The 18,173-nt window shown below is 48.7% G+C and overlaps 1 protein-coding gene across 9 annotated transcripts in view; it reads left to right on the forward strand.

Annotated features, from left to right (window-relative positions):
- Positions 1-270: 270 nt before the first annotated feature.
- CUX1 (cut like homeobox 1) overlaps positions 271-18,173 on the forward strand; it is a 457,171-nt gene continuing 439,268 nt past the window's right edge. For 4 of the 9 annotated variants that reach the window (XM_049903550.1, XM_049903552.1, XM_049903551.1 and 1 more), the window contains exon 1: positions 1,233-2,086. In XM_049903550.1, coding sequence (XP_049759507.1) covers positions 1,757-2,086 — 330 coding nt within the window. In that variant the 5' untranslated portion in view covers positions 1,233-1,756. Of the gene's footprint in view, positions 525-1,232; positions 2,087-18,173 lie in introns of those variants that run through there. The other 5 variants (XM_049903554.1, XM_049903560.1, XM_049903557.1 and 2 more) reach the window with 3 other exon arrangements.

An 18,173-nucleotide genomic window follows, 5' to 3' on the forward strand; every position in this document is an offset into this window, starting at 1 on the left:
GTCTGCCCTTGGCCGCCGGCTGCGCTCCCCCTTCCCCAAACACTCCCCAGGTGAGCCTGGCCTGGGGCCTCTTGCGGGTTTCGGGGCTCCCCTCCCGCAGCCCTCCAGCGCCCCCTCGGGGCTGGGCCGGGCCGGGCCGCTGCAGGCAGGGGCTGGGGGCCGGGGAGGGGCGGGGGTCGCGGGCAGGTCGCCCGGCCTCTGGCCCGCCGGGGGCGGGGGGCAGGGGCCGTGTGCGCGAGGCCGGGCCAGCGGCCGCCGTGCCCTCGGGCTCCGACTCCGGCTCCGGCTCGGCTCGCCGTGGCTGCGGCAGCGCCGTGAGGAGGAGTCCGCGCTCCTCCGTGGCGGCGGCGGCGGCCGGCTCCAGGCCGGGTTTTGGCGCCGCCCGCCTGCTGCCTCCTGGCGGCTCCTGAACTCCAGCCCCCTCTCTATCAGCCTCTCACTCCGTCTCAATATGTCTCAAGATGGCGGCCAATGTGGGATCGATGTTTCAATATTGGAAGCGCTTTGATTTACAGCAGCTGCAGGTCAGGCTTCTCCTCTCTCGGCCTCTCGCCCGGGGGTGGAGGCTGCGGGCGGTCGCGGCCTCCCCCGGGGCCCCGGGCTGCCTAGCCGCCGGGGGGCCGCGGCGGAGGGGAGGAGGGGGTTGCCGGGGAGAGCGGGGCCGACTCGGGGACAAGTCCCTCTCACTCCCCGGCCCCCATTGATAACTCGCTTGATCAGAAATTGATCCTCTTTGTTCAATTCATCGATCAGCCCAAGATGGCGCCGGGAGCCGCCGCCGCCACCGCTGCCCCCGATGTCTGCCCCCTCCCCGGGCGCCCCCCCGGCCCTGAGCCGCCGCCGCCACCGCCGCCGCCGCGGGACCGGGGAGGGGGCGGCCCCGGCGGCTGGCGGGGTACGCGCGCGAGCGGGGAGCGGGTGGCGGCAGCGGGGAGGGGGCCGCACTGGGGAGGGGGCTGCGGCCCGGCACGGGCGCCGGGGGCGCGCGCCCCCGGTCCGCCGTATTCCCGGGGAAAGTTTGTGGGGAGTTGCTGTGGGGGGTGAAGCGCCTGCCTCTCCAGGAGGAGACGCCGCCGCCACTGCCGCCGGCGCGGCGGAGCTGGGGCTGGTGGCGCTGTGGTGCCGCCGGCTCGGGGGAGGGTCAGAGCGGCCACCGGCCAGGCGGCGACGCGGCCCGGCTCCGGCCAGGCGCCGGGTGGCCGGGCGGGCACCCGCGCTACCCGGGCCGGCCCGGGCCCCGGCCCCGGCCCCGGCCGCTGCCGCCGGCCGTCAGCGGGCCCGGGCCGTCCCTCTCGCGTCCGGCGTTCTGCTCCCTGCTCGGTCCCCGGGGTTTGTTTACGTCCCGGGGAGTGCCCCGGGGGTACCAGCACACCCTGCAGCCGCCGGGGTCTTTTGTGTGCTTGGAGGAGTGGCGCGGACCTGCCTCTACGCAGCCAGTGGCCCCCTTAGGGGCGCTTTGGGGAAACTTGCGAGGGGCCGCGGGGAGCCCCACGCGAAGTGCCGGAGGGTCGGGGCGCCCGGGACCGCTTGGCAGGCGCGGTGCGGGACCAGAGCTGCAACTTTCCCCGAGCGCAGGCCCTGCGCGTTGCCTAGACGCGCTGTCTGCTCCGGCGAGGGGTACTTCCTCCTCGCCGCCTGTCCTGGCGGCCTTCGCCCCGCGTCCAGGGGCTCCCGGGGCCCCCACTGACTCGCCGCCCATTCCAATTGGGTCCTCTTCTCTGGGGCTCTGCCTTTCTAATCAAGGTCCGCGAGCGGAATGGAGCGCGCAGCGGGTCCGCTCCGAAATGCCTTCTCGGGCTGGGTTCTTGAAAGCAGACCTAGGGAGACCCCGCTGGACTGTGGCGTGCTGGGCCGTAGTCAGTGTTCCCAGCCCCAGGCGCGGCGAGGGGATCGTGCCGGGACTCTCCATCCGGCGCTCGAGTCGCCGCCGGTTCCCGGGGGCGCTTTTCTGCTCGTCGCCCCCCACCCTGAGGAGCGGTGCGTCCTCGGGGTCCGCCCCGCACATGCCAGCTCCGCGCTCGCGGCTCCTGGACAGCCCCGGGACTCTGCCAGGTGGATGTTGTGTATAGCCGGAGCTAAGCTGAAGGTGAGCTGCATGTGGGCCAGAAGCTCCGTGAGCGTTGGGGCGGGGGTGCAGCTTAGAAGGGCCCAGGGAGGCCTGGTGCTCTGGGACGGGGGGGGTTCCCTCAGCGTCCCTAGGGAACAGCTACTGCTGCCAACTCCTAGGTGTGCGTGAAGGTACACTTGGCTGAACTTTCCTAACCGGGGAGACTGGTGACTGTGACCTACGATACCTTTAGGAGTAAAGCAAATGAACTCCAGATGCAGGCTTGTATTAAATGAAAACGGATTGGATTAAAACATATATAAATGGAGTCTGACAACTTTAATTGTATATGCTTGTTTTCTGCTCTTGCCTACGTAAAAACGGTAAAGCGGACTCAGAGCCGTTACGAAATTTACTCAAATTTCTCGCTTAACTAGGAAGAAGACTATGTGAAATATGTATTTCCGATAAGATTAAACTTAAAGGAGTTTGAGTATTTATTGACTAAAATAGATTACTCCAAAGTGTCTGTTGTGTAAATTAGATTCCTGAATGTAATGAACACAGCCGAATGGCATTTTTGATAAATTGGTCTACCCTGTTTTAGTAAAAATAGCTCCCTTTTACCATAATTTAATTTCTGTGCTTACTGTAAAACCCGTTGTGGAGTTTTAAGAGACAAACCTTAATTTTTTCTTTTCTTGCCTTACTAAATGTGACATCCTAGCGTAATATCAATGAAGTTTCTTTTTTAAGCATCCTGGCCAAAGTGCCTGGGAAATAGATTTGGTGTCTAGAGAGTTATTGGATTTTGGGAACTCTCTGGACCTGTTCCCTCTCCCCCGCGCTGTGACTGCCTACATCATCTGGGACCATGGGGACAGTTAACTGTGTGGCTGTAGGGCTAGAGAGAAAGCTGCCCTGTCCGTGGGCTTGAATGAACTTTAATATGTTGATTAAAAAAAAAAAAAAAACCCTTTATCTGAGCATGGTTCTCTTTCTTGAGCATCCGGTGCCTTTTGGTGGTGGATAATAATTTGGCCATCTTAGATGTTTGCGGCTTTGTCGCATGTTTGAAAACTTCACTTGAATGTGGAATGCCAAAGTGGAAGTACAAGCTTAAGCTGGTTCTTTCTCTGGGCCCTGAAGAGGCCTTTTGAATTATCTGGTTTAGGGTCATCTCTTTTTGCACCGATGGTAAGTGAGCCAAATGAGACAGCAGTTTGAGAGAGAATTCCGTAATTTCAGGCTCTCCTCGTCTTTCCAGACCCTTACACTGAGATTGGGTTTCCTGCAGAGCCCATTGTGGGTTTTGGCATTGCCACCTGAGGGTAAAGAGCTTGGGTCTTAGTTCTCTGCGAGCCGAGTGGATCCGGGGGGGATGCTGCCATCCCGCTCCTCCCTGAGGACTCAGTGAACCAGGGCTGTGCCCTTGTCCCTCTGCTTGGTCCGTCTTGAAGGCTGCCGTGTGACGTGGGGTGAGTGCCCAGGAAGAGACTTTCTGAAGATTGAGCCTTGTTTCATTTCCTTTTTAGTCCTGAAGCCTTGTGGTATAGAAGTTTCGGTGCGTTGGTGCTGCTGAGGCTAATTGGACAAGTTTTTATCCTTTCTCCGACTTGTAAAAAACCAGGCTTTTGTATTTTTTTTTTTTAATTAGAAAAACACCATTGTATAAATATACCTTTTAAATACAAACGCGCGTTTGAAAAGAGGACACTTTCTGAAAAGAAGCTCATGTAACTCTGCATGTTAGCGCCACTTTGAACTTTTTTGGGCTGGGGCCGGCCGTTGACTGCCTTCCCTTTTGGACTTTGCTCCTCCATGGGTTCCAGGGCTCCCATTCATGTTCTTAGGAGCCTTTACAGACCAAAACTTTAAATGTTTTTCTCTTTTTCAAAATAAAAACAGAAATTCCATTTTGTGGAAAAACTACTTTCTGGTTGCTTTTATTTTGTTTTCACCTGTTCTGGAAGTGTGTATGTTGCCAGCCCTCCAGGACTGTTCTCCATAAGAATTACATTATTTTAAATAAAATACGTATCCCAACTAGTATCCTTTATTAAACACCAAACCCACTGCCATTGAGTTGATTCCGACTCATAGCAACCCTGTATGACAGAGTAGAACTGCCCCACAGAGTTTCCAAGGAGCGCCTGGCGGGTTCGAACTGCCGACCCTTTGGTTAGCAGCTGTAGCGCTTAACCACTATGCCACCAGGGTTTCCTTATAAAACACAGTAATGAGTAAATAAATTGAGGGCTTCTACACTGCTGGTTATTTTTTTCTTTTGGGTTCTTTTAATATTGATGTCTTTAAGATTGGATGTGTGAAGGGGTCGTGATCAGTCGATGGAAGTTTTTTCCTGTGTGAAGCTGTGTGGGTTTTTTTTTTAACTAGGTGCAAGTCAGTGAAGGGATGGAGTTATGCAGCAACTCCTGATACAGTTGGGTCCACAGAGACCCCTTCTCCTGCATCCTCACTTTCACATCACTCATATTGGTGATTAGCTACGTGAGGAAGTTGAAAAGGGAAGACATACTGCCAATCCCCTCAGGAATTATCCTTGCCCTTATCCACTGGGGTACCTTTAAAAATGCTGCCTGGTGAGCTGATTGAGCCCAGGACTTTTAAAGGCAGTTTAAAGAGTCCTGCCCCGCTGCCATGGAGTTAAAACAGACCCACTAGGGTTGGTGCTGGAGCCCTGAGGAAACAATCGTTTAGGTTCTTGTGCTCCCCCTCTGGGCCTACCTGTAGCAGCTAACAGTCAAAACCGCTCCTGAGGCTGTGCTCGCATTCTTAGAAGAGAAAACCTGGCCAGAAGTTGAAAACCTATATCCGTTTCAGTTCATTTATAAAGCCCAAGGAACATCGTGGTGAAATGAAGGAAGGACAAACGTGGAGGGAAAAACTTGGACTTTTTAAAAAAGTTCATCGTATGAAAAATCCTACAGAGCTAGGCTAAAATTCCTACCTGTGTTTTTGTTTAATGTAGTTCACATATTTGACCCCATGTAATGGAATCCAAGGAGCCCTGGTGGCACAGTGGTTAAAGCGCTTGGCTGCTAAGCAAAAAGGTCAGCGGTTTGAACCCACCAGCCGCTTCGCGGGGGGAAGGATGTGGCAGTCTGCTTCTGTAAAGATTTACAGCCTTGGAAACCCTATGGGGCAGCTCTACTCTGTCCTCTAGGGTCGCGTTGAGTCGGAATCCGCTGGATGGCAGTGGGGTTGGGTTTTGGTTAATGGAATGTAACACAAATGCTACATTAAAGCTACTGTAAAGGACACTAATATACAGCATCATAAATTAATTTAGAAATTATTTAAAAGCCTACTTAAAATTATTTGATGTATAATGTTTTAAAATATAATTGGTTTTCCCCTGGAAAAGTCTGATTTTTACAATTGTCAGGATACAGATATCTGTCTAGTCTTACTGTTTTTTTGAAGCTATGCATTATGGCTTGAGAGAGTTTTGATTTCAGTGGAAAATTTCGCTGCCTCCGACTGTTTAAACCAGACCCTTAATCTTATTTTAACATATTTAAAATGTTCAGAAAACCCGGAAGAATTGTTTTGTGTAAGTAGCAAGTGAATGTAGTTTCAACACTCAAGCAATTCAAGTGTCTAATTGGAAACAGGTGGAATTCTTGGAATCCTGGATTGGAGCCTTTTTATAGCAAACCATAAGGAGCCCTGGTGCCGCAGTGGTTAAGCGCTCAGCTGCTAGCTAAAAGGTCGGCAGTTCAAACCCACCAGCCGCCCTGTGGGAGAAAGATGTGGCAGTCAGCTTCCTTAAAGATTTACAGTCCTGGAATCCCTATGGGGCAGTTCTGCTCTGTTTTACAGGGTCACTAGGAGTTGAAATAGACACAACAGCAAGGGACGCCTTTCACTTAAGGCCATTCGTTTGATTGAAGCTATTTGAAGAGGAGCCCTGCAGCCTCCTACTATGCCCCACTGCTGTTTACCTGGCTGTTCCAGTCATGCCCTCTCAGAAACTGGGTGCCCGAATACCCAAGAGAAAGGTGCGTGCGAAGATCACGGCATAATTAGACAAGCTGTTCGATATCTGTGTTATGTAACTTTTATAACAAAGAAGCTGTGAATTCATTTGTGACTTTTGATTTAATAAACATTTATTGACCTGAGTATTGGGGTACATTTTGTTACATCCTCATACTGATTTAGAATTCAGAAAGAAATCACTTTGCTTAAATGTTCTCCATTTAGAGATACAAACTTAAATAGTAACCAAAAAAATTAACTCGGTTAGGGGGATATTTATAAAGATGCTAATGGTGGGGTCTTCTGAATTCCTTTTCCCATTCTAGTTGTCAGGCTGTGTTCCTGAAAACCAGAGGACAGCCCTGATTTTGCTGCGTAGTTAAAAACCGAGTTTTGGTTTGTGTGTAGATACGACTGCGAGTGTGTTGGATTTTACTTAAGATGACAACTGAGACTTTGCTGCGGTGTTGGCCCTGTCCTGGCTTTGGCTTTGCTGAGCTGTAACCCATTCCTCTTTTCACCTGTATTCTGAGAAAGTTGTTAGAGGGTAGCAGTCTTTGGCTGGAAAGGAAGAGCCCCTGCGGAAGCTGACAGCCGGGGCTTGAGCGCAAACCTGGGGTGCTGCTTCCATTTGCTCCGTCCCTCAAGGAGCTTTGAAACACCTGGGCTAATGCATCTGGGTGGTGACTTAAAGATTTTTTAAAGTGCTTGTGCTACTCTGTTCCCAAAACATGACACAATTAAGATACCTAATGAGGGCAAACAACCCTTCCTGAAAGACATCTAATTTGTTGCACCAACTTTTCCTTTAAAAAGTAAACAACTCTAATAAAAATAATTTTAGTCCTTAACTGTAATTATAGGATAATGTTAGTCACATATGTTGTACACAAAATAAATGCTTGTTAATTTCTTAATTTTAATCTGATGTCTTTACGCCCTTTTATGTTTCTGAGAGCCCTGGGCTGGGGGCGGCCCGGGAAGCTCCTGTGGCCAGACGGTTGCCAGACTCCCCACACTGGATTGGCATGGATTCTACCCACAGGAGTCTGCCTACTCAGAGGAAGCTGCCCTTTCTTCCCCTAGGTTGTTCCCACTGAACACAATCGGACAGTATTCCTCCCCAGGACTTATCTAACATTGCAGAGCAACTGAGAAAATAGCCAGGTAGGAGATTCACCTGAAATGAAACTGACCAGATTCTGCTTCCTTTCATTGAAGCATTTGTGAAAATAAGTCGGGATAGCGACAAAATGGCCCACACTTTAATAAAACAAGAGGCTACGGGAGTAGACGGGCCCGCTGGGTGTTGCACATGGCAGACGCTCCGTCAGTTGACAGTTGAAATCCTGGATGCTTCTGATCGTTTGTGATTTATGAAGTTAATGTAGGAGGAAATTACCAGAGCTTACTCCAAAACTCCAGGGAAGTAGCTTGTTCTTCCTTAGTATTACTCTTAAGTATAGCGGCATGGAGCCTGCTTTCTATTAGGCTGTGTAAGCAGATGCAGTTAACATTTTTCAAAAAAATTTTTATATGGTTGTGAGGTGTTCCGAGCTTGGTTAGGAGAAAAAGAAATTGACAAGTTAGCTCTTAAGTTGAACATTGCAAACTTGTGAGAAATAGAATGTCATTCTTACTGTCATTAAAAATTTATTTGGGTGTTGACAGCCTTTTGCTAAATGTAAGACATTCAGATCCTGTCCACCAGGTTTTATTAAAAGAAAAAAAAAAATTCAAAAGCTGCTTCTCCCCCCAGTAAATTGTTAATGTTTTGGCTTCTAACATAGCTTTATGTTTTTAAGCCCAAAAGAAATATTAACTCATTTTAAGTGCACCATTGTTTTGTTGTTATTTTGGACCTGTGAAGTTCATTTCCTGTTGTTTGGGTGGGATAAATTACTATTTAAATAAAAACATTTTGATAAAAGCCCATTGCTCTTGAGTTGATCCCAACTCCCAGCAGCCCCATAGGACAGAGTAGAACTGCTCCATCTGGTTTCCAAGGAGCGCCTGGTGGATTCAAACTGCTGACCTTTTAGTTAGCAGCCGCAGCTCTTAACCATTACGCCACCAGGGTTTCCAAGTTTGATAGAAGCGAGTAAATTTATACCGAAGATAAATTGTCTTGAGGAGCCTGAAGCTCCGAACATCAGCGGAGCCTGTGGGCTGTGGGTAAATGAAGGCCGCAATGGAGATGCCCTCAGCACGGGCAGTGCCAGCCCGCAGCACTTGATGCCACCACTGCCTGTCATTTCTTGCCCTTCTCTGTGGTGTTCCTGCCCTGCCGAGCCTGTTCCCCCTCCTTTGTTGTGACGACTGTTTTTTTTTTTTTTAATAAGTATTTATGGCACCCCATTACTTTGAAATTCTGGAAGAAAGATACTATGTAAATGAAAATTAAAAATAAAATTTTTGCTGGAGGGAATGGTACATGTAATTTTTATGATGAGGTTTGGAAAAGATTTTTTTTCCCTGTCCCTGAAAATAGGAACATTCTGTTGCTCTTATCGCCATTTTTGCATCCTTCTGAAAGGTACGTCTGATGAGACATGTCTTTTCTGCTTTTCACCATGGCACTTGACCCAGAATCTGCACCCATGAAGTTCTGGGTACAGTCAATTATTTCTGTCTCACATTGTTCTGCTCTGCCCTAACTGAGAGTGTAGCTAGCAACTGCCCAGAGAACAGAAACTCTTGAAAAAGAGCCGGTTTTTAGTCACCAGCATACAGAAGTCACAATTAAAATTATGAGTAGACCTGTAAGTCAAATTTCCTCCTTCCTTCCTATTCATGCAGCAGAGATGTTGTAAGCTGTACCATCTGAAACGGAAAATTGTGAGCACAGGAGCTTTCATTTAAACCAGCGTAGAAACATGAATTTACTCAAATTGCTTCATTTCAGCCGTATCTCGGCTCCATGCTTATGCAGTAATATGTGCTGGACCAGCATTCAGCCAAGTGGGAGACAGGTTCAAGCTTGGAGTCATGTTTCTGCCTGGTAGGCATGTGTGGGACCGAGGAGCCAGACAGGAAGCTGAGGCTGCTGCAAGTCACCCCTTGGAGGTGATGTCTGCCATGGACCTCCAGTCACGGTCAAGTGTGGAGGACCAGGGAGGTGTCAGCGGCCGCTTAGAGAGCAGTGCTCCTTAAATCAGAAAGACACCATGTGGGCATGTCCCAGAGGGAATTCTCAGTCATCACCCGGGCCCAGCCCTTAGCCCTGGTACCACAACTTGTCAGCATTGATGTGGGGTTGGGAGAGGAAGGATATTGCCAGTTATGGCTGAATGTCATTGTCTGGAGAGCAAGAAGTGGTTTGCGATTGTTTTATGTTGTTCCGCATTGGTATATAATTATGCTGTCATTTTAAAATGCAGTGATACTTTAAGGAAATCTGTAATGTGTGTGTATGTAGTTAGTTTTGGGAGCTGCTTATTGTCTGTGAGAGCCACGTCTTTCTATTACACAATAGCTGAGTGTGTAGTATTTACTTGTTTCAAAATTGTCCATTCGAAACAGGTCACAATCCATTATAGACATGGCTGCCAGATTGATCTTCCTAAACCATTGATTTCGTCACGTCGTACCTCTCCCTCATTACCCATCGTGGCTCACTTTGGCGCAGAATAGAGGCCATACTCATCAAGCTGGCAGGCAGAGTTTCTGATGGTTGTCTCTACCTTATCCAAACCCTCCGCTGCAGCAGGAAGGACCTCAGACTCTTGCTCATTTTGGGAAACTCCCTCATGGTCCCTTCTGCGTATCTGAGTATCAAGTCCTATTTCATGTGTTCCTTCTTTCCTTGGTTTAACAACCGCCAGCAGAGCCCCTGTGCATGAGGCACTGGAGATGCGTAGGATAGTAGTGGTCCCACCTGGCGGAGTGGACGTCCTTCCATGCAGAGTGGCTGGAGCCGTGGGACTAGGCTCTGAGGACACGAGGTGGGGGAGGGCTGCAGAGGAAGAGTGGGAGTGGGCAGGGGAAGCCCCCTGGAGGGGAGGTAAAGCTTGAGTTGAGCTCTGTTTGCTTGGGGAAGAACGGGGGAAAGGGCTTTCTAGGAGAACAATTGTGGGGCAACCTTGGGGGCTGCTGTGAGGCCTCCCCTGAGCTCCTTCCTTCAGTGACTCCGACTGACCCCAGTGTGGTGTCTCTCAGTGTCCGGCTGTCCTGCCACTCAGGCTTCTGCTCGCCAGCTTACATTGTTAGGTGCCCTCGGCTGCTCTGCTGTAGTGCCCACTGCAGTCCTTGGCACCCAGTGAGTGACTGCTGCTTGAGAGGACCAGGGGCCTCTTTTAAGGGGCATTCCTGTATGCTAAGATTGAGGATTCGTTCAGCTGGTTAACTTAAGAACGTGAACTTAGTTCTTTTTCATATGGTGAAAAGGTAAGTAGGTAGGCTATATTAAAATGGCCAGGTCTTGAAAGCTCCTGACAGATAAACTGATAGAATATTTATAGACTCGTTGGTATGTGTTTCTTTTTTATTTCCATTTATTCTTCTCTTTGCAAAATGGCATATATATTGGTTAAAATATACATGATTGTATTTGTGGCACATGAAATATAAAAAATTCTCATTTTCCAAAAGTAGAATTGGGCAGAACAACTCTTTGACAGAGATTTATTCTTTGGCTCTGCTCACAGCCCGAGTCGGAGGAAGCGCTTCACCATATGAACAGGGAAAGCGTGTATTGTAATGGTCAGAATCAAGCAAAAGTGTCAAGAAGCAGAGGTTTTGGTGTCAGCACTGAAGAAATGTCTCCCGGGTGTTCAGCCCCCCATGACTTTCCCATGCGTCTGGCGGGCACATGGGCAAAGGTGTGACCCTGCCCCAAGGCGTGCCCTTGCCCCAGGCAAACCCTGTTTTGAGCAGTGGCTTTCACAGCCTACGTGCTTGCTCTGCTTCTTCATGTAATCAAAGTACCTCGGATATTTTTGTTGAGGTGATGTCACTGTCTCTCAGCATAAGCATTTGCACGGATTTGGGGAAGTGAGGACAGCCAAGACTTCACCAAGGGGGACTGAGAGGAGCCAGAGACAGCCACGTCCTGTGCAGTGGCTGACAGGGGCATGGGGTCTGTCGCCTACAGGAACGAGGAGTAGGGGGGAAGAGGGTGTGCTCTTTTTGGGATGTCGGTTTTGGGGGACTGGTGAGAACTCCAGGGGACAGCCTGGGGAAAGGAGGGTTGGTGCTGAAGACTGGAAGAAGCTGGTTGCAACTTGGAGTTTGAAGCCTGTGGAGGATTTTGGTTGAGTTTTGGTTGGTGCTTAAGAGTTTAACGTCATTTGAGGTGAGGAGGAGTGAAAAATTAATTTTAACCGGGGTCCGTCCCCACTTACCTTCCCTACTTCTGGAGCTAGGACGACTGTGAGTGGAGGGAAAGAAAGCATTGCCCCTAGTATTCAAGTCTGCATGTCTACGTATTGTACCCGGCTTTGTGCCCACCTTAACAAGCCGGGAGCGTTTTTTTTTAAACAACACTAAGAGCTGCCATTTCTGAAGTGTTAACCACAAGCAGGCGTGGATTTAAGTTCTTGATTTATTCCATTTTATCTACACAACAACCCTACGGAGGCAATAGGGACTCCACCTTGTACGTGAGAAGCTGGAGTCTAGTCTTTGCTTTTCCTGCTGACTCCCGTTAATCCCTAGACCATCTGAGTTGAAGCAGTGAGGATATAGGGGGGGACTCAGAGGAACTCCTGCCTCTGGGCCACAGTGAGCTTGGAAGTGAGCAGCTGGTGACGGAAATAAACTCTGGGGTAGATGTGAAGGTTCCTGGGTCAACTGGTAGGTTAACACCTTCTGGCTGAAGCCTTGCTGGATAGAGAATTTTTAGTTGTAGATGGAGCCTCTCCCTGGCCTGACATTGAAGAATCAGCTCAGTGATAAAGCTTCAGAGAGAGTTATAATAGATAGAATCACTGTTGCCCATGTTCCCGGTCCTAGGATAATTCATATTCGCAAACTTGATCTGATAGTTGGGGTGCAAATATGGCGTCAGGCTGAAAGTAGCCCTTCTCATCACATTACCTGCTGGTCTCACCTACCCCTTCCTTTATACAGCAAGCTTGTTGGAAAAGTTTTGGGGAAATGTTAAGCACGAAAGAGACCTGTTAGTGGAACCTGGACGTCTTGGAGGAGGAAGGCCAGGCACCATCCCGCCCACAGTCTGGGGTGGGGATGACAATTCTTCTGACCGAGACTTGCCTTTGAGACGCTGGCGCCTTTGAGACGCTGGCGGCTCTGAGACACAGGGACTGGGGAGTGATTTGCTGCTAAATACTCATGTCTCCATTTAAATCCACGATGACCAAGGCAAAATCCCCACTCTCAAGATTCCTGGCAGTCTTGTTGGTTTAGTCACTGCCATGATATTACACTCAAATTTATGGAAATCAGAAGAAGTTGTCAGGAAAGCAGCGATTAAACAAGACTTTGTTCTCAGTTATGCAAAGGCAGGATCGGGGTGGATGTCAGTAAGAGACCGATTTTTATAAGAGCTCTGCATTTGGGCATCAATCTTGAGAGAAGAGGCATTGTCAGAATGACACTCCTTAGACCTTATTTTTCTCAAGGAATTATTGAAAAAACCGAGCTTTTAGGCTGCTATGGGTTCTGATGACTTCTTTTGCATGTTCGATTTTTTGTGATGATGAGGACTGTTTTCTTACAAAATTTAAAAAGAAAATATGCAGAAATGTGCACTGGTTTTGGGATAATACAGCATTTTGAGTGAAGTTGGTTACAGTTTTGTTTTTAGAGCTACTCATTGTTTTCATAGACTGTTAGGGCCATTCATTCATTCATTCCTTAACGGAACGTATCTTTGTGACACCAGATCTTGGGACCAGATCCTTTTCAAGCGTCTGTGGTCCCGAGAGGAATAAGGCCCAGGCCCTGGTAGTCAGAGAACTGTGGGGTGAACAGTGCCTTGAGGCATCAGGCTGCAAGGGACTGAGTATGTCTGATGTCTGGAGTTGCAGGTCAAGGGTCTGGAAAGATGGCCTTGGGGCGCCTGCTTGGTGGACGGACTTATTAGTCAGTTACTCAGAATTTATTGAGTATCTCCTAATGACCAAAACAGCAGAAAATCTCTGCCCTCAAGGAACTTGCACACTAGTTGGGGAGACAGAAAATAAACATAACCAATAAGTAATTTACATAGGGCAAGTGTCGTGTGCTGTGGGAAAAAACAGCGGACTTGTAAAGCCCGAGTGGGTTTTTTATTGTATCCTGAAGGCCCTGAGAAATGACTGCTTTTTAGATTTTTAAATTCAGATTTGTGTTTTAGAGGATGGTCCTGGAAGCTCCATATGAAAGGCAGACCAGAGTGAGGAGGGCCTGGTGATAAAGAATTGAGCAAGGAGGATGTTGAAGTCATAATCTAGGTGACAGAACCAGAAAAGATGTTAAAGATGTTGAGATGTTAATTCGCTCTGCCAGACAGGGACTGAAGTCAGTGGAAGTGAAGAAGAGGAAGGTGTCTTGGCCCTGGCATTGCTGGTGAGGCTGATGATGGGTGAGTGGTGGCCACATCAGAGGTGGGGCTGGTGAGCAGCAGGCATGGGAGCGGAGAAGACCCACTTAGACATGCCACCTGTGGGGCTGAGGTGGCGCTGGTTACCCTAGGTGGAAGCTGTGGGCGTGGGGGAGGCGGCAGCAGAGGAAGCTGAGGCTGGGAAAAGCAGCCAAGGAGGGGATAGCGGGAGCAGTGCACGCAGGGAGCTGTCATCTGTCGAGTGAAGCCACGTACCCAACAGTTGACGTCACTGGCTTCTGCGTGTCCAGAAGTGGACCTTGCACAGCCGTCTGTCTGTGTGGGCCCCACAGGTTATTAAAAACAGGTGGGCTGGGGGAGCTGCTCTTCAGTGTTGGATGTGACTTACATGTGCATGGGGTTTCTTTATTCATCCCTATTTGCTTTTTGTCGGTAATCCTTTGTAATTCCCCAGTTTCATGATGTAATTTTAATGGAATTAAACTTGAACACTTCAAAATTATGTAATTAATTACATTCGGCTTCAATTACAATGACTAATTATAGGGTGATACCTGGTGGCAAGTCAGTTACATGCCAGTGGGGGGGTTTGTGTCTGCTGGCTATTTAGGGAAGCCCGTTTTGTTTGGAATCTGAGGGACCGCACCTAGGGGTGAGGCCAGCTGCCTCTGGTCTGCTCAGAGTGTCTCCGTGTCCCTGCCTCACCCAGGGTGCTCCGTGGGACATGACAAGGTGGGGGACCTGCTCCAGCGCAGACCTCTCTTTCAAGGACTCTGGTGGTGTTGGGGGGAACGAGTGAGGGCCAGAGTGTGCGGGAAAGGTTGTTTTAGGTCCTGTTAGGTTTGGCGTGGCTAGAGGGAAGCTGAGAGCGTTGTTGTGTGATTTTTCTATTTTCCCTGGGAAATAGAGGATGCATTGATGTGAATGTGAGGGGTTCAAGGTTGGAAAAGATGGCTTACAGAGAGAGGAAGAAGTCTGCAAGAACCACCTTGGGGCGTTGTGAAAGGGAAAGATGAAAGTCAGGTTAAAAAAATGTTACCGTGCAGTGTTATTTCCAAGGGGTGAATGCACAGGGCCTCTGAGGCCAGTAAACCTATGTCCCTAAAACGGAGCTTTGTGTTTGAGTACTTCCCGGAAAGTCCACTTCCTTTTTGGAAACAGTGGTTGTTTTACTTTGCGTTAGGAGGAGGAGGGTCTTCTTGCTAAGAAATCTTCACGTGGAGTGACTGTGATTGCTAAAGCTTGGCATACCTGCGTTTCCCTCTCGATAGGAGAAATGGAGCCCCGTTGGAGAATGAGATGCGCAGCGTTAGCGAGAAGCGCTGGGCCTTTGGGTCCTGTTCTTGCACAGCTGCCTGCCTGCCTTTCCTGCCATTAAGTTACTTGTACATGGACATTCCTGAAACGGACTTTGCACTGCGGCGCCCAGGTGTGGCTCCCAGTGTCCAAGGTTCTGTTTTTGAGGTACCTATGTGAACTTACTTGAGGCTTAGGGCATCTTTTCAAAAGGCTAATTCTTAAATGTTGCAAACTAAACTATGTTCTTAATGCGGTCATCTGAGTTTTCTAGTACGTTTGCACTGGCAGAGGAACTGCTTGTTTCAGAAGCTCTGATGGAGGGGATACTTCGGTTAGGTCCCACTAAACAGACCAAAAAAAAGAAAGCCTAAAAGTTTATTATAGAGGTATAAAAGTGACGTGGGGGCAGCGTCTGACTTCCTCTAACTTCACAAGGGGGAAGGAGAATCAAGATCAACGGCCCAAGGCTGATTCCTGTGAGGCGGAGGTCAGACATGCCTCCCCTCTCTGCCATCTTTAAGAATTCAACACCAACCATCCCTCCCACGGCGCTCTCAGCTTCTCTGTTGGGTTCAGTAATTCTTTGCAATGCCCACACAGCACTCACAGATAATACTCAAGATTATGGGGTTTATTAGAGAAGTAACAGGTTGAGGGACGCTCAGGATACAGTCCTCCCATCAGAACAGCCTCTTCTCGGCAGTCCCCGCGGGCACGCCTCTCTCTGGTCCCTCAGCCTCTGCCCTGCTGGGGTAGCTTTGCGGATAAGTGTTCTGAGGCACCCCTCTTCACTGGTAAGCCTCCGCCCAGTGGCGCTTAGCTCTATCTCTGTGGGTCAGCAAACCTAGCTCCACCGTGTACCTGGAGACACCGTACTCTGCCAGCAAACCTCCTGCCTGAAGGAGGCTCCCTCGATCCTTGGGCTGGGAAGCCCACCACGCCATCTCCTGCAGTCTCCTGCTAGTCTCCTGGTTCTGCTGCCTCTGCTGCTGCTTCTCCCGTCTTGGTGTCTTTGGTGTTATACCTCTCCCTGTCTCCTGGGTCTCGGAGGGTCTCAGTGCAGAGATCCCCAGTCTGAATGATGTGCTCCATTCCTGGCTCTTCTTTCTTGGTGGTGGTGAGATCCTCTCCTGCCTCTGGGATGGTTTGTTTTAAGCCTAGTGGGATGGGAAAACTGATCAGTCTCTGTGGTGGGTCACAATTGCCTCATTTGCACGGTTCCACCCAATCACTTAGGTGGGAATTACAAGACCAGGGTGAGAAAGGCTACACAAAAGTGTTCCATTGTGCCACAAGAGGTTTCTGTTTTTTTAAGGGAGAGTGGGATTTGAAAACATTTGGATGATACAACTAGTTCAGTTTTTCTTTATCCCCCAAGATGGTGCAGAGTACTTTTAGAGGAAAAAAAAATGTTTTTTTCTCTTTAACATTCTGCACATTTTCTTGGTGCAGAGAGAGCCTCCTTTGACGCAATGCCCCAATACTTCCTTTTTTATTTTTATTTTTTAATAAAAATTCACAAAACATAAAATTAACCTTTTTAAGGTATACAGTTAACTCAGTGATTTTTAGTATATTCACAATGCTGTGTAACTGTCACCAGTACGTAATTCCAGAACATTTCCACCCCCCCCCCCCGAAAAGAAGCCCTGTGTCCGTTAGCAGTCATTCCTCTTCCCACCTTATGTAGCCATTTCTGTCTCTATGGGTTTGCCTTTCTTGGCACATTTAATGTAAATGGAGTCATATAATACGTAGCATTTTGTGTCTGACTTCTTTCACTTAGCACCATATTTTCAAGGTTCATTCATGCTGTAGCATGTATCAGTACTTCATTCCTTTTTATGGTTGAATAATAGCCCATTATTTGGATCTGCCACTTTCTGTTTATCCAGTCATTTGTTGACTGACATATGGGGTGTTTTTTATCTTTTGACTATCGTGAATAATGCTGTTATGTGCATTCCTGTACAAGTTATGTGTAGACTGTGTTGTCTGTTCTCTTGGGTATATACCTAGTAGTGGAATTGCTGGGTCAAATGGTAGCTCCATGTTTAACTTTTTGAGTTTGTTACTTTTTCACCCTTGGTGTGTAAGTACTGTTTGTTCTCCAGAGAGCTCATCTTAATGCCTCATTCACGGTTCCATTTTATGAAAACCATTCTGCCCTGGTCTCTCTCCTGGATCCTCCTCAGTTTTCCATGTGGTGTGTTGAACCACTTTGGAACTATTTTTCTAAAGAACAGTACAAATGGATTTTGTGGAAATGGCGTGGAGCAGTTTAGGATGAGAGCAGACACCTTTGATGGTCCACCCAATCTTTCCCCGCTCCCCGCCTTCCATCCTTGCTTACCACTAGGGACCTCTGTCACACCTGGGAACGAACCTTGGAGCTTGTCTAAGCTAATCCTGGTAATGCCTTCCCCTAGTCAGCGGCTGGTTTAGGTATGGTGGGCATTTGGCTTGGCCAGTGAGGTGGGATGTCAGGTAGAGTTGCTTCTGAGAAGGAGCTTCTCTGATAAAAGATGAGCCAGGACAAATGGCCCCTTTTTATCTTTGGACATGGCTATATGAGAAGAGGAAACCCTGGTGGCGTAGTGGTTAAGTGCTACAGCTGTTAACCAAAGGGTCAGCAGTTTGAATCTGCCAGGCGCTCCTTGGAAACTCTGTGGGGCAGTTCTACTCTGTCCTATCGGATCGCTGTGAGTCGGAATCGACTCAACGGCACTGGATTTTTTTTTTTTTTTAACACGAGAAGAGGCTGCCAAGAGCTGCCCCTGCCGTCTTAGATCCTTAGGGGAGGAGCCCAAGACAAAGTGAAACCACCAGAGTGGTAGAGTAGGAAGATGGAAGGAACCTGGGCCTTGATGACTCTGACCTGCTGAGTGAATCAACCCTGCCTCTGTTGCCCCAGCATCCTGTCACAGGAGAATAAAATTTCCTCATCCTTTTAAGTTGGATCTTCTATTACTTGCAGCTGGGGAGAGCATTATGAAACAATATCACAGTTCAAATTCAGATCATAGTAAGTTTGTCTTGACTGCTTCGGCTTAATGTGGAATTAAGAGTAATATTTTTGGTACTGGATAGAGTTGAGAGTGTGAAAAGAAAATGTGTGCTCTAAGCTCTCATTTCTCTTGACAAGCAGGATTCCATTTGCCAAGCCGGATGTCCCTCAGTACTTTAAATCCAGCCAATAAAACATTAAGCAATTAGAGTGGTTAATATTCAGTTAAGTAGAATTAGAACCTGGTGTAAATCGTGAATGAAATTGATGGGTCCCATAAGTTACAGCAGAGTATCAAATCTTTATTAGTT

Source organism: Elephas maximus, chromosome 12 (assembly GCF_024166365.1).
Source record: "Elephas maximus indicus isolate mEleMax1 chromosome 12, mEleMax1 primary haplotype, whole genome shotgun sequence".
Taxonomy (NCBI): Eukaryota; Metazoa; Chordata; class Mammalia; order Proboscidea; family Elephantidae; genus Elephas; species Elephas maximus.